Here is a 24318-nt window from a genome sequence, read left to right on the forward strand (position 1 = left end):
TTCTGCTTATTGTCAGCAGCAGCAAACTCAGATAATCTTAAATGAGATTAAGATAAATATTGAAGAAGCAATTACAGATAATGTACTGCAATTTCAAAGGTATACTGAGTACAGCAATCTGGCAGAGAAGATTTCCTAGCCTTCCACACAGACCCAGGTATGATTTTGATTCATGAAATACTTTCAACAAAATTACTAACACATATTTTAATCCAATATTGAATGACGACCTCAGGCGTCTTTTAAATCTAACCTACTTACTGTGAATAGAACAATGAATATTAGTAAAGTTCACTGGTTAAGTGAATTACACGTATAAGAAAAATACTTGCTCACATCTTCAAAGAATCATATAATGGTTTGGATTCAAAGGGACAGCAAATCCTACCCAGCCCCAACCCCTGCTGTGGGCACGGCTGCCCCCCACCAGCTCAGGCTGCCCAGGGCCTCAGGGTACCACAGCTTCTCTGTGCAGCTGTGCCAGCACCTCACAGCCTTCTGAGTAAAGAACTTCCTCCTAATACCTAACCTAGATCTCCCCTCTCTTAGTTTAAAAGCCGTTCTCCCTTGTTTTATCACTATCTGCCTGGGTGCAGGGTCACCAATTACATGACATCTATCTCACCCCATGCCACCCCACCTCTGTCCACCTTCCCCCATGTAAGAAGCCAATACCTAGGCAGCTGGCAAGCCCCTTGAACTCAATGAGGTGGTCCATATTGTCATCTAGAAGGCGGAATGTCCTCTCAGCAAGGATGTTGGTGTGCTCCCCACATGTCCAGGGTGAAACGAGCTTGTAGAGGTTAGTAAACTGCTGGGCATCAATCCGGTACTGCTCGGCGTATGGCCTGCTGGGGTCGTGTCGCTCAGCGGCAGGCCCCACCGTGTCCCAGTAGCATCTTATTAGATGTTCCCTCTAGGAGAAATCAAATGCAGGAAAGGGGAATTGCAGTCTGCAATATCAAAGGGAGCACGACTGGCAGAAAAAGGCATGCACATCAAAGTGTGTTGGAAATGCTCAAAATTCTCTTTGTGCGCAGTGTTATAATGATACCGAGACTATTCATGTGAGCTAGATTCATACTGAGCTAAAAAGCTAAGTATGAATCTTTAATTAGAGCATCCAAGTGCTCTTATTATCGCCAATAGATAATTAATAAATTTGAAAAGAAACTGGACAGACTCTTGGGGGAAGAGCTGCTGACACTCTCTATTGGCTGTATCTGGCTCAGGACATCCATCTAAAGGTACAGGAGAGTGGAGAAAATTCAAGGTGTCAAACATGCTTGACCCGCTCATAATCCTCTCCCACAACTCTCAGTTTGGATGCTGTTCCCATTATTCTTCTCTTAGGGCCAGTCAGGTTGATGCACAACAAAGAGTCCCAACAAAACAAGCTGTCCTGAGGGAGCAAAGGAGGTAACAAAAAAAGGAACCACAAGGAAACCAAGTGAGAAAAGAGAAGGAGTGCAAGTAAGAGTCAAGGATAAAAAACAGCAGTAAGGAACAGGAGGAAAGCACTACAGAGTGCATCACACTACAGCAGCAGCATCTTACCACAGCTAATGGAACAAGAATACAACTGCTCTTAGCCACAAAGATACTTAACACTGGGTACATACATACCACAAGAATGTTCTCAGTGCCTAATATTTATGGATGAGCAACAGATCAAAAGAAATATACATTAAATGTCCATTACATGTGTGGAGCTCTAAATCACAGATATCTGTGTAATCTTAAATGTTTCCATCTCCAAATATCTTTTATAACAGCTCTTTTAAATGTCATCCTGATGTTAAGGAACTGAAGAAGAAAAAGACAATTGGCAACTAATAGGAAAGATGTAAGTTTCTGGGTTTCCTCCCACTCCACGGACAATTGAGAGTGCCTTTAAAGAGCATTAACAGAGCAGGACTTAAAAGTATTACAGATCTCCAGTGAGCAGAACTACATAATAAGTCTAGTCTGCATGTGAAAATTACAGGGACCTAATTTTTTCATGGACCATTACCAAGCAGAAAGTTAGAAAAAATGTTCTCAGTAGTTCTCCATTGAATTATCAGTACATTAGCATTGCTCTTTTGCAACTGGACAACCACACAAAGGACAAAATGACAAGTTCCAGCTAAGATCTCCTCCAGGTAACACAGAACACCTCTCCCAGGCATCCCAGACATGAAGTGCAAGATGGCTGTGCTAAGCGATGGCAGGAGGTTACAGCCAGGAGCCTCAAATAGCTTAATCCACTACTTTTTATGTATACCAACCTTGAACAGGTCATACAATTCCTCTAAATCTTCAGGAAGAATCGAAACATCTGGGATGACAACTCGAAGCTTAAAGAGAATACATGTTAGTCGTAATGCTTGCTACTGTCATCACTGGCACAAACAAGCAAGCACACGAACCCTCCCAATGACTGTTCTTATGTGGTTACAGGTACAAACTGGAGCACTGAAAAAATCTTTGCAATTTCCCCCCCCCCTTCTCTAGGTTCCCTGGTTGGACAAACCTGTGAGAAAAGAAATCCCCTAAGGGCTATCAGAAACAAAGACAGGAAGTCCCTAAGCAGCAGGTCACAGGAGGCCGGGGAAGCATCACATCACGAGCTCTGTTCTTGCTCTTCCCCAGGCATCTGCCCAGGGCCACTGCCATACACAAAGCATTAGGCTGGACTGTCCTGCAGTTGTTCTTAATGTTATAGCCACCCTAGAAAATAATGCATGTGGCTGCAAAATAAAAACATCAAGCATCCCAGAAAAGAGCTTTTTTCCAGAGTCAATAATGCTTCCCCCTTTTTTCATAATCTTGCACCTTAAGAAGACTGAAAGCTGGTTGCCACAGAACATTGCGGAGGAGGGGAGGTGTTAAATCTCAGCCTAAACAACATTCTACTCACCACATTTTGCTTGGTTGTGTCTTCATGGCTTTGCAGAACACGGATTCTGTGTTTGTAACGCATATGCTCTATCTGTTCCACAGAGTGGTCTCCAAATTTCTTAAAAGAAGGAACAGAAGCTTATTGTTTTGTATATTTCACTATACTGATAATTCCAGTAAACTGTATTTCCAATAGATGGGAAATACAGCTTTTAAAGTATCGTGACTCCCCCATGCACAGTTTAAATGTATTCAATCTCTAACTGACCTCTCAGTGTATGTATTTATTCTGCACCTAGTATTTTGCATTTGAGCCCTTCTTCAAAGATCTTTAAAAATGTGTATTAACTATTGAAACAACTATGTTGAATTTAAACCTTTTTCTTTCACAAAATTGCAACTTATCTGATCAGAAGACACCAAGCTGGATTTTACCTCGTAAGAATCATGAATGAGATTAGCTATTTCAGTCACTGGAGTGGCTTCCTGATCGTCGCTGAAAAATGCATGGTGATTACCAATAGGTGGCAGAGGGCTCTCCTCATTTTTTACGTGCTCTAAAAACCTAGAGGGAACAAGTACAAGCAACACAGATTACTCTGTACTACATTTTTTTCAATATCAATAACAAGTCTTATGGCTCAGACTTAAATTTATTTTTTTTTAGGCTGCTGTGTTTTTCAGAAATGCCTTCAGTATTACTCATCCTAGGAAAAAACAACCCCCCAAATGACTAAACGCTGCCCAAGGAAGAAAACTTCTGTCTCCTTGAGGTCGGGAGCGGGAAGCTCGTCACTCCAGGGAAGACACAAAGAGCAGCAGCATACACTGCACACTGACACTGTGTGCATGTCTCGGCACCGCCAGGAAGTGTCACAGGACATGCATTTGTCAAATTTACAAAGCCCATTGTTTGAGATAGGCACCGGGAAAGCAGCAGCATGTTAACACAGAGGGTGCCTACAGTTGTCATGACAACAGCACCCAAATTCCTTTGACTGCAGAAAGATTTGCGAGGGAAGCAATGTTCCTGCAACCAGACGCGTGACGGTACCTGCTCAGAATCATCAGGGCCTGCCCATCATCTTTGCTGTTACACAAGTCCACCGCATTGGCTTCAAGTATGGCCAAGCCTAGCTGGAAGATGGCTTTGATCCCATCATAGAAAAAGCAGTCTACGACATTCACAGCACTTTCTAGAGGCATAATGCTAAGAAAAAGGGTGAGGAACCACGAAAGAGAAATGGAAGCTAAGGTTGTCAGGTCCTTCATATGTTCGGCCAGTTCTGGAAGCTGCTCTTTTATAAGCTCTTCAAACACCGACTGGTCTACCTGAGCACCTGCAAGTGCAAGGAAGCAGCATTAGCCAGGACTGACACAGGAAAAATATTCCTTAAAGCCAACGATTGTTTTTTAACTGCACTGACAAGATATGCATATGGCTACAATGAAATCTCCATTATCTTCCTGCTGTGATCTCAGCCCCAACCCTTACACCAGTGATCTTCACTGTGCAACATTCTGCAAGACCACGATGGTTCTGCTAAGTGCCTTTAAGGTGCAGTAAAATAGTAATAGCAGCAGCTGTTGTTTTTGGCTAAAACAGCACATAAGTGACAGGAAAAGCAATCTTAAAGCATTTTTCCGTTCAACTTGGGGTCTATGTCATGAAAATGAAACAGTACAGATTCCTCTACAGCATATGTACTCAAGCAAACAGGCAGCAGAGCTTTCACTCCAGGTAACAAAATATAGATGACCACATTCATTAAGCACGAAGAAGAGATTTACACATATATGAATACATATATACACACATATGTACACAAATATTTATGGGTACACAGGTAAATGCAAAGATATATAGATTTTTTTTTTAAAGAGAAGATTTCTGCAATGTCTGTATACAATCTTTCCTCTCCATCCAAACCAGGCCTTCCAGAAGGAGCAGATTTAGGCCCCGTTTCTTTTTTTTGAGCTGGAAAATTGTGTTATCTTTTGTTTTTACATCCAAATCATATTAAAAAAACAAACAAACAAACAGGCATGATAATTCTGTTTTCGCATTAAGCCACAAAAAGCTTCTGCTGCTCTCTGAACAAACATTACAATATCCAAAATTGAAAATAAGTACCCAGGAGCATGCAAAGAGCTTCTGAGAAATACCAAGCACTGTGACTGCTTTGAAGGGACAGGTTTTTTTTATGTCAGATGATAAGGGAAAAGAAAACAGAAAAGAAAGCAGACTGGGGTTATTCTGCAGCGTTCGTCTTCTTAAGTGCTTTTATTTTGGTTTTAATAAAGAATTTAATAGCTTTTATAGTTTATGGATCAAAAAAGGTACAGAAAGTTTTAGGGGTATTTGAAGAAAACTAGAGACAGATAGGTGGACATATTCAAAGATCCTTTCAGACTCAAAGGCAGTACAGGAGAGCCTGGCAAAAGCTAAAGTTTAAAAGAAATGTACAATGCTGACCAGATCATTTGCAGAATATTATATTGTGAATGTAAATGTTGACATTGTAGGTGAAAGTTAAGTAGGTATATTCAAAGATATTTTTATGCCTATTAGGATCCCAGAAGCCACAATAACCAAGCAATTGAATTTCTGGGGTTTTGGCATCATGAAATCATACTGAGGTAGGAAAATACTAGGGTGTCCATTTAAAAAAAAGGACGATCCAAATGACTTCTCCAGGACTGAAAAGGCAATTCATAGAAATGAAGTGGGGTTTTCACCATCTGAAAAATGATAATAGCAAGGTGATGACAATCTAACAGATACAGTGTAGTAAATTGGTCAGTACATTTATGGAGAGGATGGAAGAGCCATGGTAACACGAGAATTGGAAATGCATTACTCCTGTTTTCATTCTTGACTCAAGCACAACTTGTTTCTAACCTGCACCATAGTATCACACAATCATAGAATGGCTCGGGGTGGAAGGAACCTTAACGATCATGCAGTTCCAACCCTGTCATGGGCAGGGCTGCTCCCCACCAGCTCAGGTTGCCCAGGTCTCCATCCAACCTGGCTTTGAGTGCCTCCAGGGGTGGATGGAACACCACAGCTTCTCCAGACAGATGTGTCAGCACCTCACTGCCCTCTTGTAAAATCTTCTCTAACATCTTATCTAAACCTCTCCTCATTTATTTTGAAACCATTCCCCCTTGTCCTATCACTATCTGCCTACATAAAAAGTCTCCTTCCTGCTTATAAGCATCCTTCAAGTACTAGAAGGCTGCAGTTAGTTCTCCCCAGAGGCCTCTCTCTAAGCTGAAGGAGCCCAACTCCCTCAATCTTTCCTTGTAGGAAATCTGCTCCACCTGCAGACAGGCAAGATACAAACTCCAAGTACAATGCAAGGGTAGTGATATGACCAGCTGTATGGGAACATTCAAGTTTATTTGTGTGTGAGGAATTCTTTACAGACCATTAGCCAGCAACCACCGACATTAAGACAGGCCCTAGGCTGATGATATCTAGGAATGCAGAAGGACAAATAGACAAGCTGTGTAGTTTATTCTTTTTCCAAATAACGAAAAGAGATGCATGTACATGGGAGTAAGTCATCAGGATGGCAGTTTATAAAGTTAGGCCTGGAGACAATAACTGAAGTTCAAACAAGTGTGGAGAATTACAGTGCCAAATCCACTAGCTGAAAATACCAATGACACTGGAAACACCACAAAACATTCTAAGCATCTAGCTGACTATAATTCTGCTTTAATTTGCCTCACCTGCCAGTTCAGTGACTGTGCAGCTGCACAGCATCAGGAGGTATTACAGTCCCACCCTGAAAGAAAATGATTAGAAATCTCCCCAGACATCTTATCCTGCTCCTTAGGAAGCACCAGACTGCCGACACCAACTCTGTGCTCCAGAGCCATACTGCCAGGCCATTCCTCCTATCTCCACCTCCTCACAAGTGACCTCCCTTTGCTACAGCAACAGTGTAATGGCAGACACTTACTAAAAGAGTAAGATTAGCACTGAAGAGGGAAAAGCTATCAGATATTTCTGCAAGAGGAGGAAGTAAACAGACTGCAAAGAACAAATACTTTTTCTTGCACGTCTGCGTGCAATTACTCTGTTAAGCAGCTCAGCTCCTATGCATGAGGCAGGCATTAGCCATTTACATGATTATTTTCACAACAGTCTCTAAAACAGCTGCATTGCAAAAAGCAAAGACATGCCACGTGCAATACAAAGCATGTGCTCCAGAGGGGCTGGTGTTATTTCTTATTGCTGCACCTCATTTCAGCTATCCGGTTTAGTACCAGCACTTGTTACAAAGGGTCATTTTAGATGCATGTCTAAAATTACTCTAGCAGCTAGACAGACACATCAGCTCAAAAACAGCCTGCACATCTTCCCTAAACTGACCTGAAACAGCTAGAATCTCTAGCACTGCTAACCAAGACACACAAGCTCTTCTATTTTTATCTAACAGGCAAAAGTTCTACTATCTTCTGATCAACAGGAGAAAAAAAATGACAAACTGTAAAAAGCAGTCTCTATGGTTATGGCTCTAGCAGCTCAAACTCTGTGAACCAAAAAATAACACTGGAACTTAAGCAGCCACCACTGCTGTCTTTCCACAGTACACAAACATATGGACCACCTCACTCATGGGTTCTGCGTCTCAGCAGAACTGCGCTTAGTGCTACCAGTGCCATCCAGCTGACCCTTCCCAGTTAGCAAGAAGAGTGGAAGAGACATCAGCTCACCTATCACTCGGTGGTTGAAGTAATCTGGGAGCATTCGTTCACACACAGCAACCAACAGCCAAAAGGCTTCTTCCTCTTTGGCATATAACAGTAACACGGAGGTCAAAATATTCATAGACTTACAAGGGGAAAAAGAAAATCAAGATTTATTAGCAACAGCAAAACCTACTGGCAAAAGCTAAGTTGTGGATATTTTAAAATAAAAGTAGCCTAACTTGATCTACACGGCTGACAAAAACAGCCAAGGAAAGGTAACAGTCAGTGCATACATAATTGCAACCCAAGAAAAGGGCATAACGAGTTTTTCAAGCTTATATATGCTGGTTTTCCTAAGAGCAATAGGAAACAACTGAGAAAGGCACAATTCTGGATTTGCCCTGATACAAAGCATGTAGCTGACAGTGCAAGATGTTTTAGGCCTGCTTTTTCCCCCCTCCCTGTATTTGTATTTCAAAAGAAGAGGGGGAACGTGGAACTGTTACAATGTTAGCTAGAATTCAGAGAGCTGCACAGAAGGCAAAGATATTAATTTAGGAGACAGTGGGTAAGGAACTTCATCATCAACATCATCAGTTTTGGAAAAAAGAGCAGAGCTTCACTAAACCTCTGCCCAAGTGCACTATGCAAATCTCATCTGTGTAGGCCAGCTCCCTTTGCACTGTCTCCAAGTATTGTGCAAGAAACTCACCCTCAAACAAACAAAAGCATCAATTTATTTTTTAATGCCCAAAGTTATGCATTTTCCGTAACTGAAGACATTATTCATCAAAAAACAGAGTTTAAATTATTCCCAGTACAATGATAAAAGTGAGAAAGAAGAAAAAGGGGGAAAAAAAAGAAGGAAGGAAGGAAGGAAGGAAGGAAGGAAGGAAGGAAGGAAGGGAGGGAGGGAGGGAGGGAGGGAGGGAGGGAGGGAGGGAGGGAGGGAGGGAGAGAGAAAGAGAGAGAGAAAGAGAGGAAGAGAGAGAGAAAGAGAGGAAGAGAGAGAGAAAGAGAAAGAGAGAAAGAGAGAAAGAGAGAAAGAGAGAAAGAGAGAAAGAGAGAAAGAGAGAAAGAGAGAAAGAGAGAAAGAGAGAAAGAGAGAAAGAGAGAGAGAGAGAGAGAGAGAAAGGAAAGCATCATTAGCCCTCTAGGAGCTTTTCACCTGGCAGTATCCTATTTTGGGGTTTCTGTGCGCATACGCAGTCAGCACCCTCCTGAGAGCCGCTATCCCTGTCTCGCTCTGGAAGGCTGGGTGCTCAGGCAGCGAGCGGTGGAGGTCACGCTCAATCTCCTCTGTCACTATACAGCACTTGCCCATGGAGGCCTCCACTAAATGTACGTAGTAACCAGGATGAGAGGCGAGATCTGTCACAGCGTCTGGAAGCAGCCAGAAGGGAGGAAGAGACAAGTGGATTAAAGAAGTTGTACACTTTACAGACGTTTGAGCATGTTGTGTGTTGGATTAAGGACTACATTTGAGATCACCCTGCAGGAACTTTCTGGCTCTGCCAGATCTGTGGATGAAACGAGTTGGTTTTTTCCATCTTTAGTTTCTATTATTCCTGCCAACTTTCAGCTTGGAGCAAGAGCAGCACTGCTGACTTGAAGATGTCATTATTTTGCAGTAATTTGATTTGACTAGGGTTAAATCAATATTTATGCTAAAATCAAATTGTTCCTTGAAGGAGAGCATTACTCTATGAAAACACGATGTTAATTTTAAATTACACGGATGAAGCAGATGTTATTTCATTTTTTTCTGCACATTGTGCCATCATGCCGAGATAAAATTCTTACCACCCACCTGATTACTTACTTGCTGTTATTATTTGATCATTTGTCCTCCAGAAGCACATAAACTCCATGCCTAAGACATTTAATTGCCCTTGGGAAATTCTGTACCTAAATGTTTTGCTATGCACAGAATCAGACATGACTACAACCAACAAGTCTGTAAGTGCTCACCTGAAAAGAGCAGCCACAGTTTGCCTCTTAAGGATTCAGGGATTCCCATAGCAACAAGTTTTCTGATCTTCTCTGTGCGAAACATGCACACGGTTCTCCCATACTCCACAAAATGGTCATCCCATAGACTCTCTTTGATTTGCTCCCTAGACTGCAAACAAGAAGGTCTCTTTAAGAGAACAAATCATGTGCATGTGAGAACTTGTAAAACAAGAAACATTCTATAACTTAGAAATTCTGCAAGATATTTCCATTACCAAAGGATATGGGAAGCGTGCTCTAGGGAGTTAAACTACGCCCATTTTGCATACGTGAATCACCACATAAGGGAGAACACAACTGAAGATAGGGAAAAACATTGTAAATATTCACCAGAAAGGAATGGGGGAGGAAGAAGAAAAAAAAAAACAAAAAAACATGCAAATAAAAAAATAGCTACACATGTAGCTTCTCCAGGCAATACAGAGATTTATTACACTAAAATTACCTGTCTGCATTTTGAATTACCTGTTTGGTTTTTGTTTGTTTGTTTGTTTGTTTGAAGAGAAACTTAAAACATCCCTAAAATTGTACATACCTTTCCAAAATCAAGGCCTGCCATTCCTGACTGATGAAAGTCTGATCTCAGTGCTTCAGCATTGAGCAAGTAACTGCTCTCCTTGTCGCATTCGCTTCTGTCCTTACTTTGGGCAGCCTCCATTCCTGGACTGCCAGGCTCACAGCCCCCAGGCACACATGTGGATGTGAACACAGGAGCGTTCTGCAGTGTAGGTCCACAGGAGGTGACAGATGAGAAGAGGTTAAGAACTGCCTCTCAAACAGCATTCAAAACAAGCAGCAGCCTGCTTCCTGGGCTAGCTCTGGCTGTTGCATCAAAATGTTTTATACCTTCCAGGAGGAAAGGTCTTACTCAAGACTTCATTCATATTATCATTTATTTGTATGCCAGAGAAGAGTTGTTACATTGAAACCATTGTTGTTAGTAATTTCTAAGTATTCTTGCTGACCTCAGCCTCACCTCATAAGGCACGTACTTCAACCTACAGTCATGTTGTGGTGCTACAGGGCACTTTCTAAAGTTTGTCACTGTTTTTCTTGTTTGGTGAGGCAGAGTCAAAACTGGGCATTGCATTCAAGATCACACTCAGAAGCACTGAATAAAAGAAAGCAATAAAGTCTCATGGCCTGCTGGTTACACTCAAACCCACAGTCTGGTGGCCTTCTCCACTGTAACAGGGCACTGCTGACCAATGGGCTCGGCCTGGTGTCCACCACAAGCTCCATGCTTCTGCTGCCCAGTTTCTCTCTAGCCAGCCAGCCCAGGCCTCTCCTTTGCATGGTGCCACTCTGCCAGACCTCACTTTCAGTTTTGCTGAACTTCACAAAATCTCTATCAGCCCTCACGTCAGATTTTTGAGGCCTCTGTGAAGGGCAGTGCTGGCCTTCAGCATATTCACTGCTCCCCTCAAACAGCGCAGCCCACAGCTGCGCCATGGGTACCCTCTGCACCACTGTACTGGTCAAAACCAAAGGCGTCGCACAGCGCCAGACCGAAACTGATCCCTGAGAACAGCAGCACAACAGACCGATGGATAAATGCAATGAATGCATAATTCAAAAAGCCACTGAAGTTCAGTACCTGGTTCTTACTTTGCAGGTTGTTACAGTGCACTGGGTTGCTGGAGTTCACTTCTTTTAGCCTCTGGAGTAGGTTCTCCACCAAAGCGTCCCGTTCCTTCAGTTCAATGAACTGAAAGGCAGTCTTGCTCCTTATGCTAACAATGATGGGATTAGGAAGAAGACTGGTGTCCTCCATCTTCTCTATACTGATTACCTTTTCCAGAAACATCAAAAGAAAACATAATGCACACATCTACAGAAATGTTCAAACACTGTACATGCACCTCAATTTACAAAAATGGCATTCATTCACATGCATGTTTTAAAAGTGGTTATTCATACTGGCTTTCCTTAGCCAGACATATTCTGCCACCCAAAGTTTATGGTATCTTCAGAAGCTCGTATAGGGCAGCAGAAAGTATCCCAGCTATTTTTCCTTCTGTTTTGTTTTTATTTCAACTTTGCCACCCACTTTGGGAGAGCAGACTGAGGGGAAAGATAAGAAAGGAAAGCAATGATTAATATTAGATTTAGAAAAGGGTCGACTCAATCAAATTCTATGGGACTGAGGAGGAAATTTACGTTCAAACTTTAGAGGATGGGGGGAAATAGTTGCTTGTGATGAAGTATTTAATGCTATTCTCTTATTGTTTTCTATTTCTGTGAGAGTGGAAGATAAGTCACTGCAGTTAGGATATACACCATTTGCATGTTATTCTGTTATTAGCTGAGGATGAAAGGAAAGCTTTAGTTAAGAGATCATAACATATCCACAGCAGATCAGGCAGATGTTTGCTGACAGTTCCCCCTTCTCCTCTACTCCCATCACCTTCCCATGCACTCTCCCTCTGCTAGAATAAGTCTCTAATTTTATGGAAATTTAGCAACTCATCACTCCTTCCAGAATTCCCCCTTTTCTCACTGCCCCACTGCCCCTTTGGTTTGCAAAGTACACACAAGTTTGCTAGAGTCTGTCTGTGGAGGGAGAGATTCAATACTTCTAAGCATGGATCTCAGGTAAGGATGCCTTTATGTTGCCAGACTGGGTCCAAGCTGAAGTCTCCACCAACATCAAGTTGGACGTACACATTTCTGGAGCTGGGATGGGAGCAATGCCCCAGTCTTGGATCAATCAGACTCCAACCACTGCAGTGGTATGTTCTGCTGCCCATGCTTAATTTTCACAATTTCATTAACTCACCCATGCATATTCCTGGGAACTCATGTTCTAATGAGTCCCAGAATGAACTTTAAACAGTCTTTTAGGCACAATACACACAAGCACCCTTCTCTTTCATCAAGTAATAGTTTGTGGATAAATCAAGTGACAGCAGAAAAAAGGCAGATAAGGACTTGAAATGAAACAATCAACTCTACCTCTCTAAGTGGGATGATAACATTGCAGGAGCCATTTTCCTTGCTGGCAAAACAGATATAACTGTCTGAAGTATACATCCTTCCCACTGTGTGACAGCGACTGAATGGTGTCCAGAGAGAACAGTCTACAACTTCATGTAGCTTCTCCTTCCTGGGCAATCTGAAGAAGGCCCGAAAGAATTCATTCTGTGCTCTGGCTTCAAGATCCCTTAGGAGAAAGCATTAAAAGAAAATCACAGGACTCTGAAAGCCAAGGCACCATGCACAAGGTTCTTCTTAGTCTCACCAAGGGATAGAGAACAAAAGCACCACGCACAGCAATCTTCAATGCCTACGTGAGCACATCAACAAAAGACTAACTTAGAAATAAAAAAGAATCATCATCAACAGTTTCTTATCAATAGATCAAAAGCAATTACTTGAACAATAGAAAAGGGAAGAAAATTAATTTAAACGAGTCGTCTCTTTTATTACCATTATTATTTAGCCATACACTTTCTCTGGCTGCTATACCACTTTCCAGCCTCAAAGAGTTACAGGTTTCAATGCCCGGGAGATAACTAAATCTTTCATCTGATGAATGCATATTGAGCAACAGAGATCAGCTTTGAGTCCCTTGTTTCCTGTCCTGGTAGAACTACCAACATCACCTGCATCCAAAAGCGATGCATTTACTCAATAAGTACCACCCAAAATGATCAGTAACAGAAGAGTTAAGGATGGTGACATAATTGCATCATTAACTTAAAAAGGTATCTGCCTCTGAAGAGTTGCAAATGCAAAACAATTGCAGGCCACTTAGGAAGGAACAACAGCATCAACTACATCCATATTGGATTAGGTTTGCTTCCATTCACCCATCCACAGTTACGTGGAAATTAAAAAAAGAAAGAAAAGAAAAAAAAAAGCATTAAGCTTTCATTGCTGGGCTATGGTAACAGAGAATCGAGTTCAGAGGATTTTTTTTTTCACCTCCTTTTTTAATGAGGAATTCTGCAGTAGTTTATTAAGCTATGCAATTACAGTAGAAACAGGACATGACTGTTATCTCACCAACAGCAGTTCCAGAAACTACAGGACTCAAATTCTATCATTCTCTTTACAAGTAAATTTTTCCAAACGTGATTCACCTTAGGAGGGGGAAAAAAAAAAAAAGAAAAAAAAAAAAAACAAACCAAACTGACTTTGTTAATTTGTTCTACAGCAAGAATTTAAAGCAGGGCTGAAGTGCAGCAGGGTGCGGTACCTTGTTGCTGTAAAGCCCCACTCCACTCCCCACTTCCCCCTCTTCTGCAAACACCCTCCCCTGCCCCAGCCCTGCTGTTTAAGAACAAGAAGTTTGCACAGATGTAGCCTCTTCTCCAGTAAATAAATCCTGTGTTTCATTTCAGTTTACTCTACAAAGAAAAACAAACAGAAATGAAGGGGGCGGTTCTGTAGCTGTGACAACGGACACACCACACTTCACAGCGTTTGGCTGTTGTTTCCTTCTAAAGCATTATCATCCTTCATAGGATTATCCAAGGAAAACAGACAAACAGCCTCCTGTTTTTCACAAAGGACAAAGAGAAGCACTCTCCGTAAAGGAAGAGAAAAAGTTTGCTCTGAAGTTAAAATTCCACAGCAAAAGAAATTCGAGTAAGTGCCCACGGTGATCTGCTATTGTGACAAAGCTAGATCAGGATATGCCTCCTAGTTAACTCAGCACAAAAATATTTTCCATTCCTGCACAACACAGATGACTGCTACTGATAGCATCTGCAGTCAGGTCTGTGTGGAGCTGTTCTCTGCTGCTATTGTGCCAGGAAGGTAAGACCCTCCCTGAAATATGCGGCTGCTGCAGTTTCTAAACCTTTATGCTAAAAAATGCATTGTACCGGAGAATGGAACCTCTGTTGACACAGAGGTTGTCTGTTACTTGGGAATCATTTACTTCCAATGCTCCAAAATCCGTAATTTTTGTCTAGTTCCGAGTGTTTTGCATTTTGCTGCGTATCCTAGGGTTGCAGGCTCCTTTCAGACAAGAAGATCCATTGCTACAGGTTTTCCAACTGAAATACGACTTTCCATATCTGAATCAAAGTAAATTCCTCAAGGAACTTTCACCAGGACACGGCATCCAACCCCACACGTTCAACATAAAGGGGGAAAGACTGCCAGCCCCAGAAACAGAATCGCAGAATATCCCAAGTTGGAACAGTTGGACTGGGTGATCTTTTAGGTCTTTTCCAACCTTGGTGATTCTATGATTCTATGGAAGGGACCCATAAGGATCACAGAATCACAGAATTTTAGGAACTGGAAGGGACTTCTGGAGATCATCGTGACCAACCTCCCGCTAAAGCAGGTTTGCTGCAGCAGGTTGGCACGGGTAGGCATCACACAAGTCTTGAATATCTCCATAGGAGACTCCACCACCTCTGTGGGCAGGCAGCCCGTTACCGTGCTCTGTCAGTCCCAAAGTTCTTCCTCATGTCCAGAAGGAACTTCCTTGTGTTCCAGCCTGCCCCTTCTTTTATTGCTGCACGCCACCTAGATGAGTACACCGCAAATGGACTTCTGCACTTCAGGTAGTACTCAACAGCGATGAGACACTCGCTCTCACCCTTCTCTTCTCCAGGCTCAACAGCCCCAGGTCTCTCAGCCTTTTCTGACAAGAAGACGCTGCAGGCCTCTCATCTTTGCAGCATCTCTGCTGGACTCTCTCCACAAGTTCCCCATTTGTCCTGGACTCCCTGGGAAGCCCAGGACTGGGAGAAAGGAGAGCAGGATTCGCCTCCCTTGACCTGCTGGCCAGGTTCATTTCCATGCGCTCCAGGATTCCATTGGCCTCCTTGGGACACCAGTGGCTCACGGCCAACCTACCACCCTCCAGGGCTGGAGATGGAGGGACGACCCAGATTCCAGATTCCTCCGCTCTTGATGAACCTCGCCAAGTTCTCTTTTCCCAAAAGGAGGGCTCGTCCGGGATTTGAACCCGGGACCTCTCGCACCCTAAGCGAGAATCATACCCCTAGACCAACGAGCCAGCTGACTGATGTCATTTTTGAAGTCCAACTCCCGACTCCACACAGCACCACCCCAAATTCAAACCACATGTCTGGAAGCACTGCCCAGATGCTTTCTGAACTGCGGCTGCTTGGGGCTGTGCCCGAGAGAAAAGCGCTGAAAAGAGAGCACAGCCTGCTGGAGGGTGGGAGCCGGAGAGAAAAACGGTAGCAGAAATATGGGCAGCACTTACTGCTGTGGAATCAAATTAAGGGCAAGTGGCACACCGTGACAATACTTCCTGTTAGGCAGGCAAATTGTAGGGCTTCTCGCCTTTAGAAATAGCAAAAAAGAAAACGAGACAGCAATTGCGTAAATACAATATAGCAACGACTCAGGCCAGATCCCACAACTTCCATTTTGAGTCTCACAATACCTGCAGCACTGAACAGAAACACAACTTCTCCACATGCTGCCCAATCTGTTTGAAATTTTCTTCTCTAGCTTCACAGTATTTAAAGTGGTTTGGCTTGTAAGCAAATTCGGTACACTCAGCTACACCTAAGAAAAGAAGGAAAGCTATCCCCGCATAAAACTAACACGGATCAAATGTTTACACGTGCCTCAGAAGAATAAAAGGCTGAAGGATGAAACTGCTTTGTTCCCCGCTCCTCAGAAAAATCAGCAGCTCTCTCCAAACGCAGTTCCTGACTTGCAGGGTGCAGGGTTCTTGCAGTGCCTTTGCCTTTGGCACTTGAAAGGGTCTGCCAAGTCGAAGCTGTGATAACTCCACCTGTGTGACCTACCGTTACCCAGCAAGCGTTTTAAACTACAGGAAATAACACACAAGTCTAAGAAAAAAGTATCACGACACTTAAAATGCTGTCCTTGCTGTCAAATGTTTTTTGGTTTTTGTGGTGGTTTTTTTTTTTCACTCTGCTTTAAATCCAACAGAAGTCAACTTGGCAAGACTTTGGCCCTGCTGAGTCACCCACTGTTTGCTGCCAGACAAAGAATTGTATGGCATAAAGTCAAGCAACAGACATAGGGAAGAAAAAAAAAGAAAAAAAAAAAAAACATGAACAGACTGCTTGACCTCTCACTTTTAGAGAATGATTACTGCCCTGTTCTTGCTATTCAGCCTTCGGAAAGCTGATTTTGAAAATAACAGCAATATATATCTTGTTTCTTACCACAGAAATTCAGCAGGTTTTCTGAGAAACTTCTCATAAGCAAGCTAGGAAAAACCATGTAATGAATGCCAACGTAGACTTGTCAGGACAAATTAAACCCAACATCATTAGCTCACACAGCAGGAACACTGGACTTATAAATGGAGGAGATGCAACAGGTATTTCAGCCAGACTTCATGAAAAACTTGATACTTCCTCACAAAGGAACTAACACAACTAGGCTGCAATGAAAATGTGTTGTACCCAAAAAGAGTACCCAAAAAGCAGCCCTCCAAGGCACACAGTTATAGTGGAAGGCTGCATGGAGAGGATCACCTGGGAGTCTGTCTTGCACTGGTGTCTGTTCAGTATTTTCATCAGCAGCCCGCACAGTGGAACAAACACCGTTGTTATCACATTTACACATGGCGCGAGGCTGGTAGGGACAAATGAGCAAAAGAACAGGATCACAGTTCAGACTGAAATATACAGACAAAAAGCCACACAAGACGATGGCATCCAGTGCACCCTCAGTAAGTTTGCAGATGACACCAAGCTGAGCAGCGCAGTCGATACACTGGAAGGAAGGTAAGCCATCCAGAGGGACCTGAACAGGTTGGAGAAGTGGGCCCATGAAAACCTAATGAGGTTCAATAAGGCCAAGTGCACAGTGTGGCACTTGGGTCACAGCAATCCCAGGTATTTATACAAAATGGAGGAAGGTCTCCTTGAGAGCAGCCCTGAGAAGGACTTGAGGGTCCTGGAGGAAGAGAAGCTGAACGTGAGCCAGCAGTGTGCGCTTGCAGCCCTGAAGGCCAACTGTCCAAAAAAGGGGTGGCCAGCAGGGAGAGGGAGGTGACTGTTCCCCTCTACTTGGCTCCTGTGAGGCTCCATCTGGAGTACTGCATCCAGGTCTGGGACCCTCAATACAGGAAGGATGTGGAGCTCTTGGAGCAGGTCCAGAGAAGGGCCACTAAGATGATCAGAGGGCTGGAACACCTCTCCTATGAGGAAACGTTGCGGGAACTGGGATTGTTTAGGTTAGAGAATGGAAGGATCCGGGGAGACCTCCATTGTGGCCTTCTAATACTTCAAGGGAATGTATAAACAGGAGGGGGAATGGCTGTTTACAAGGGTGGAAAGTGACAGGACAAAGTGAAATGGTTTTAAACTGAGACAGGGGAGGTTTAGGTTAGATATTAGGAGGAAGTTTTGCACACAGAGGTGACACACTGGAATAGGAGGCTGTGGATGCCCCATCCCTGGAGGCATTCAAGGCCAGGCTGGATGTGGCTCTGGGCAGCCTGGTCTGCTGGTTGGTGACCCTGCACATAGCAGGAGGTTGAAGCTGGATGATCATTGTGGTCTTTTTCAACCCAGGCCATTCTATGACTATGACTCTATGATAAATATTTTCAGTTGAGGAGGAAAGCTGCACAAATACAGGCTGGAAAACACCTCTACCAGAATTCTAAAAAACCAACAAACAAGCAAACACAGGAAAAAAAGAAAACCACCCTCCCTCAGGATTACAAGAAATTGCAAATCAAACACGAGCTAGCAGCCTCATGCTGCGGGAAGAGAAGTATCACCACACCAGGCAGCACGGGGAAGCTTTCAGCTCCCAAGAGGCAGCAGGGAAGGCCTGGGGTTGTGGCAGGGTCAGCAATACTCCTGCACTCTGCCATTGCACTCCTGCAGCCTATGGGATTAATGGCACATATCCAGAGAGGAGCTAAAGACAAGACGAGTAACAAACACCTGGATAAACCCGAGTATGCAGATAACAGAAGTAAAAGGAGATGCACAGTAATCTCCAAATATACAATGGTTGCTCTTAAGAGAAACATTTGATCTCTTCCATTGTAATGGATAGGATAAGAAGCATTAGACTCAAAAACCAGCAAGAAAGTTCCAAGAGACTTCAAGAAAGCCCTTCCAACTGATGGTAGGGCAGTGAATTACCACTATGGGCATTGCCATTACTGGAAATCCTTTAAAATGTATTAGACAATCATCTGTCAGGAATGACATGCAGAGATAATCCAAACCCTGCCTTCTGCCAAGCAGATGAATAAAATGAGGTTCTTCCTTGTCACATCTTCTGTTTTCCTCAAGGTTTATGGTGTTCCTGGAATCAATGCACGCTGAAGTGACATTTACAATTAAAGATACTTCAGTTTCTGTTCGCCTTAGGTTGGTGTTAAAAACCTTGTTTGCTCTGTTTGTAGCAAATTCATCCTCCCTAGGAATTCAGAGTTAGACATGAAAAAAGAAATCAGGCCTAGAAAAATGTATTACGTTTTTGAAACCTTACTGGTAGAAGCACTAGAGCTTTTAAATCATGTGTTCTGACCAATTTCCTCATTACATTTGAAGAATGTGATGAATATCCTTACATCCTGAAAGAGATGGAAATAAGAAATACAATAAAGCTATACTGGAGATTTTAGTGACCTTCTCTCCGGAAAAGAAAAATATTTAGCAATGTGCTCAAGTAAAGTTGTATGGTGCATGCGAATACATCTGCAAGAAATCGTATTTATAGTTCTCAAACACCTCTGCTTTACTTCACTTTTTATGGCAATTAATTTAATTCCTATTAATCCCTATGTAATCCATTGTTCCAAGCCTTGTCCTTTGGTCAGGCACCACTAAAACTTGCGTATGGACTTGTTTGACTTTGGTCTTGATACAACTGGTGTCACAGATTGCAGATCTAATCCCCCAACCTCTCGGAGTCTCGTCCGTGTTCAGTAGGATGACACCAAGAGCCTCAGGGAAAGCAACAAACATTGATGTTTTTTAGAATGTATATAGACCATAGTGACATTAAAAATGCATTTTATACGCAAAGACATTGTGATGAGCTTCTTGTAAAAGAAATCCTAGAAATATAAAGCATTAATTTGACACAGCAGGAATAACTTTAATGATGCGTGGATTACTGCTTTCATTTTGATAGACTACGATGTGCTTCCTAATCATGCACAAGAAATAACAAAGACAATTATTAGGGAAAAATGTCAAGTGGAAAATAATTATTCTTGTAGTACTACAATGGTTCTAGGAAAAAAAAAAAAAAAAAAGCAGCAACAAAAACCTCACAGGCCAAAGAAGCTCACCCCCCCAAAACACGTTAGCATTAAAAACCAGTTTATCTACTATTCTAACTGCAGTCTTGCTTAATCACATCACATCAAAGTGTTTGCTGAAGTGTGACAAAGGGCACAAGAAACAGCAGCTCATCCAGCTACTACCTCTCTAAATCACACAGAGGAAATGGGATTTCAGCATCTTCCACATTCTCATTTGTGCCATCTCAAGTTACAGCATATCAGCGTGGTTAAGAGAACATCTTGCTCAGGAATCAATTGTATTTTTCTACTCCCTTCCACTCTTCTTCTCCCTCTCCTCTTTTTCTTTTTTTGTTTCATGTATGTATGTGTGCGTGTGGTTTTTCTGTTTGTTTTTAAAGTTGAAAGAAAGAAGGAAAAAAAAAGCTTGAATAAATGTGTGGGATGGTTTCTGTTACTTATTTGCTAATAGACACACCACATTCCAAAAACCCCACAAGGTACAAAAAGGTTGGGAGAGCCAACGTATTATAGGATCTTATTAAGACTCTAATTTTTTTGTAATTGTCATTCTAGGTCGGTGGGACTCTTTGTTTTCTTTCTGTTCTCTTTTCATTCTGTTCATTTATTTGAAACAAAAACCCCTTTGAGAAGAGACAGTTAAGGGTTAAAAATCAGTAGATGCTGAAAATGTCTCCCACGGATTGTTACACTTCTTTTGGATTTACCTCCCTTGTTTTATGGATCTAACTTTTCAGCCCAAAAGCAGGAGGGAGGTAGAATTGTAAAGCATGGAAACGGGTTTCAATACAACCTATTACTCAAAGTCATATCCTACATTAGTCAAAGGACATAAACTACATTTCTTGGGCAAAAAGCCCATAATGTTAACAATATCCAGTTACACACACACAGTGAAAAACAATGACAGCCTTTGTGTTTAGAGCAGTCCTGGCTACAAAAAAAAAAGCCTGTAAGGAAGTTCATGGCTGCTCACCACTGTATCACTCTAACAAACAACTTCAGTGAACTCCTTGATGATATCATGGATGAAATCCTGGTGTCAGTCATTTCCCTTATTGTGTGTACATAGGAAATTAAAGGGAAAGATGGAGAGAACCTCCAGTGTCTTCATGTTTTAAACAGTTTTAAAACAGTAAGACCTTAAAAGTTTAATACTAAACTTTGCACAACTGTTTCCCTAAAACATATATCCAATATATATATATCCTCCACTGCAAAAAATGCCACCCAAAAACCAATATAATGGCTACTGGATATGTTTCTATTTGTTGGGAAACAACACTCTGCATTTCCTACTTCCTTCTTCCTGGAAGCAACACCTGGGTAATTCCCTTTGTACCTCTGGCAGGAGGACAGGAAGGAAGAGCAGGAAATGTTATCAGCATTCCAAACAAACTCCATTCAGAAAACATACGTTACAGATGAGCACAGGAACACTGATGCCCCAGGCAAATTCCAGTTTTGGATATTACATTGTGCCCACCTAAAATTCCTCCCTGCAGTTTCTCTTCCCCTTTCACATACCAGCAAATAAACACAAAGTTCTGTCTTATGTTACTGGCAGAAAAATAGTTACCAATCTTCTCCCTGAGCATTCAGTGCATTTCTACAGTGGGAGAGGAATGCATAGATGCATTTCAGGGATGCAAAGTGTAGAGCTGACATCAGCACATTAATCTGTTGCAACAGCCTGTCTGTTTTGGGGCCCTATAAATGCTTCCTAAGTCAGCTATGGCAATCCTCCTAGTGGGAGATTCCACGTATAAGCTACCATTCTACAAAACTGTCAGCACTAGGAAAGCCTATACACTACTGATATTATCAACAAAGGAATGCCATTCCTCAGGAATGACAGAAAATATCCCTTACTGTCATTTGTGCTACTACAAGAATGGTACTTTCAAAACTAACAAAAACTACAGTGATATTCAGTTAGGAAAGTAAAAATGGAAAAAAACAGTACCTTGCACACAAATTAAAATTATTTGATACACTGCAGTACACTGCAAAATCCATGTGGGTTTTTTTGCCCAGTCAAGTAAACCTTTAAAGCCTTACCCAGCGAACAACGCAACCCAGAAAATCTACTTTTGAACCTCTGCTTACACATGGAAGAGCAGTTTTGCTTCTCACCTCTTGGTAATCTGAGTAGGATCCTGTAGGCCTGGATCCAGCTCAAAGATCTCATTATCCAGTAGCCTTCGGAGAGTTACATCTGCCAGCTGCTCCATGATCCGGAATGCCTCAGCGATATTGAGGAACGTGGAGAAATCACGCTCTTTATTTGGTGTAGTGACACGGACCGTGTCAGTCATGAAGACATTGGAGGTTCTCTCCAACTTCTGGACCTCAACCCAAGGAATGATGAGTTTCACTGCCATTGCAGAAAGACCAAAAGTGAATTAGAAATTCTCCTTTAAATTGTTCATATGTGTTCATACACAAATTCAGGAAATGCAAACAGCAAAGAGGATAAGCCAATCCTTACAAAGGCCTAGAAAAAGATGAAATGCTTGATATCACTATGCATTTGTTCTCCCTCATTCCAACAGACTGTCCTGTTGAGAATCTCTCCCTCAGAATTTCATCTCTATTCTTAAGAAACATTAGACTGAGGAGCCCTGCCTCTACTGAACCTTTGCTTTTAACTTCCATAGAAGTCAGTTCTGAAGCTTTCATTACTACCAGAAGAAATGGTGGATTTCAAGAGTAGGGAGCAAAAAAAAGGGTTGTAACCTGGCAAAAGTAAAGTTTTAGGCAGTTGGGAAACCTATTCCAATTACATGCACAGTATTTTAAAATTAAAATAACTCTCCTGAAAAGTAAGGTTTTGTACATTAATTTCTTTTGTAAAGTTTACGTACTGCTATAAATATGGTGTCAAAGAAAACCGCCTAGGCATTGGGATCTTCCTGTTTTGGTTACCTTTTATTTAAAAAACACACTGGCAAGTTTTGTCATAAACATTAAATGCATTTTAAGTTGTTTACAGAAAAGAAAAAGCACAGGACACAGTTCTCCACACTTAAACACTCTGTCAAATCATATAAATACAAAGAAAAGAATCAGCTTATTTTAGACAGCCACTAAAAGACGTTGCCTCTCACACGAACCTCCGGGTAGAAATTAGTCTGGAAAGAACTCTACAATAGATTAAACTCCTACTTAACTGTTGGATGCTTCCTAACATTCCATGCACCAATAAACATCAAGGCTACATCTCCTAACATCCCTAGCTAGTCTCCTGATGCCAATAAAGCAATAAAAAGGCAGTAATAACAAGCATTGTCATGTATATATGACACTTATCCACAATCATTAATTATATAAGCAGCCACGCTCAGCAGGTTTTCTGTATTAAAAGAACCACAGCTGTCGAGATTATTTGCAGGTTAAAGTTTTTCTTACTTAAGTAAAGCACAGCTGCGTCAACACACACAAACTGTTGCAAATGGTCACAAAGTCATCTGCATCGGCACAGCCAAGGGAAGAAAGATTAAAGAGTGCTGTAGCAATAGCACTATTGTTTAGGCAGGTCAGGAGCAAATAGGCTGCGCAGTGCTTGTCACAGAACAGCAGACTGCAACAGGCCCCGACTGCTGACGGAAAGGTACGAAGTCTTCAAAGTTTTAGCACAAAAAAAGTGTAACTAAAAAATGTAAAGGAACCCTGGCGTGTCCTTGTAAGAAACCTGACAGGCAAATCCTACCGAGTTCTCCAAATGCTTTAAAAACTTCGCTAAAAGGAGACTTGTCTTGAAAATATGTTCCGTGTAGTCTATGCTCACATAAATTTTATGACAAGCTGAAAACAGGTTCCAGTACTGCATTCCAAGTCATTTCAACAAAAAATAAAACATGGAGAAGGCAACAGGCTTGCCAGAAGCTGAAGACTTAACACTTTTACTATAAAGAGATTTCAGTCTACAATTTGGGGGAATTTTTATAGAGTTAACAAAGAACTATTTCTATTGAAACTCTCTTTTTTTTTTCTTTTTTTTTTTTTCCCCAGGAAGATGGGAAATAATGCAATAAATACAATTTATTAACAATATTTGCTAGACCGGAATTAGCCAGATTTGTGATTGCTACTTGAAAAAAGGAAAGACAATGAACCATTTGTTCTGCTTATGATCAGCAGCAGCCTCTCAAAGAAAAGCAAAAATAGCTACGGCAAACACAGCTACGGCAAGTTCAGTGTAATACAAGCATTTCATCAATATGACAAAATGCCAGGTTTCAAACAGAAGCAATGATCTTTATCAGAATCAGGGAGCTAGATACCATTTCCACATATAAGACTTGCAATTACTTTTTATTTTACCCTTCCATGCATGGACCACAAAGTGATGCCGTTGACTGTAACAACAAACAGCCTATTTTCCATGTTCAAAATGAAAGGTTGCGAACATGTAATTATTTGAGGTTGGGCTGTTGTTGTTTTGGGCTTTATGTTTGTTTGGTTTTTTTTGTTTGGTTTTTGCATTTTCACAATGAGTT

General features: G+C 41.9%; 1 protein-coding gene and 1 non-coding gene across 3 annotated transcripts in view; both read right to left on the reverse strand.

Annotated features, from left to right (window-relative positions):
- TBC1D8 (TBC1 domain family member 8) overlaps positions 1-24318 on the reverse strand; it is a 47911-nt gene that overhangs the window by 5629 nt on the left and 17964 nt on the right. For both annotated transcript variants that reach the window (XM_052664885.1, XM_052664884.1), the window contains exons 5-16: positions 21953-22193; positions 12559-12766; positions 11201-11395; positions 10139-10321; positions 9562-9712; positions 8759-8973; positions 7615-7732; positions 3938-4223; positions 3319-3448; positions 2903-3001; positions 2271-2339; positions 676-916 (exon numbers count right to left, since the gene is read on the reverse strand). In XM_052664885.1, coding sequence (XP_052520845.1) covers positions 676-916; positions 2271-2339; positions 2903-3001; positions 3319-3448; positions 3938-4223; positions 7615-7732; positions 8759-8973; positions 9562-9712; positions 10139-10321; positions 11201-11395; positions 12559-12766; positions 21953-22193 — 2136 coding nt within the window. The remainder of the gene's footprint in view (positions 1-675; positions 917-2270; positions 2340-2902; positions 3002-3318; positions 3449-3937; positions 4224-7614; positions 7733-8758; positions 8974-9561; positions 9713-10138; positions 10322-11200; positions 11396-12558; positions 12767-21952; positions 22194-24318) is intronic.
- TRNAP-AGG (transfer RNA proline (anticodon AGG)) lies at positions 15515-15586 on the reverse strand. The gene has a single exon. It is a non-coding gene; the product is annotated as a tRNA-Pro (tRNA).

Source organism: Tympanuchus pallidicinctus, unplaced genomic scaffold (assembly GCF_026119805.1).
Source record: "Tympanuchus pallidicinctus isolate F22 unplaced genomic scaffold, pur_lepc_1.0 scaffold6, whole genome shotgun sequence".
Classification (NCBI taxonomy): domain Eukaryota; kingdom Metazoa; phylum Chordata; class Aves; order Galliformes; family Phasianidae; genus Tympanuchus; species Tympanuchus pallidicinctus.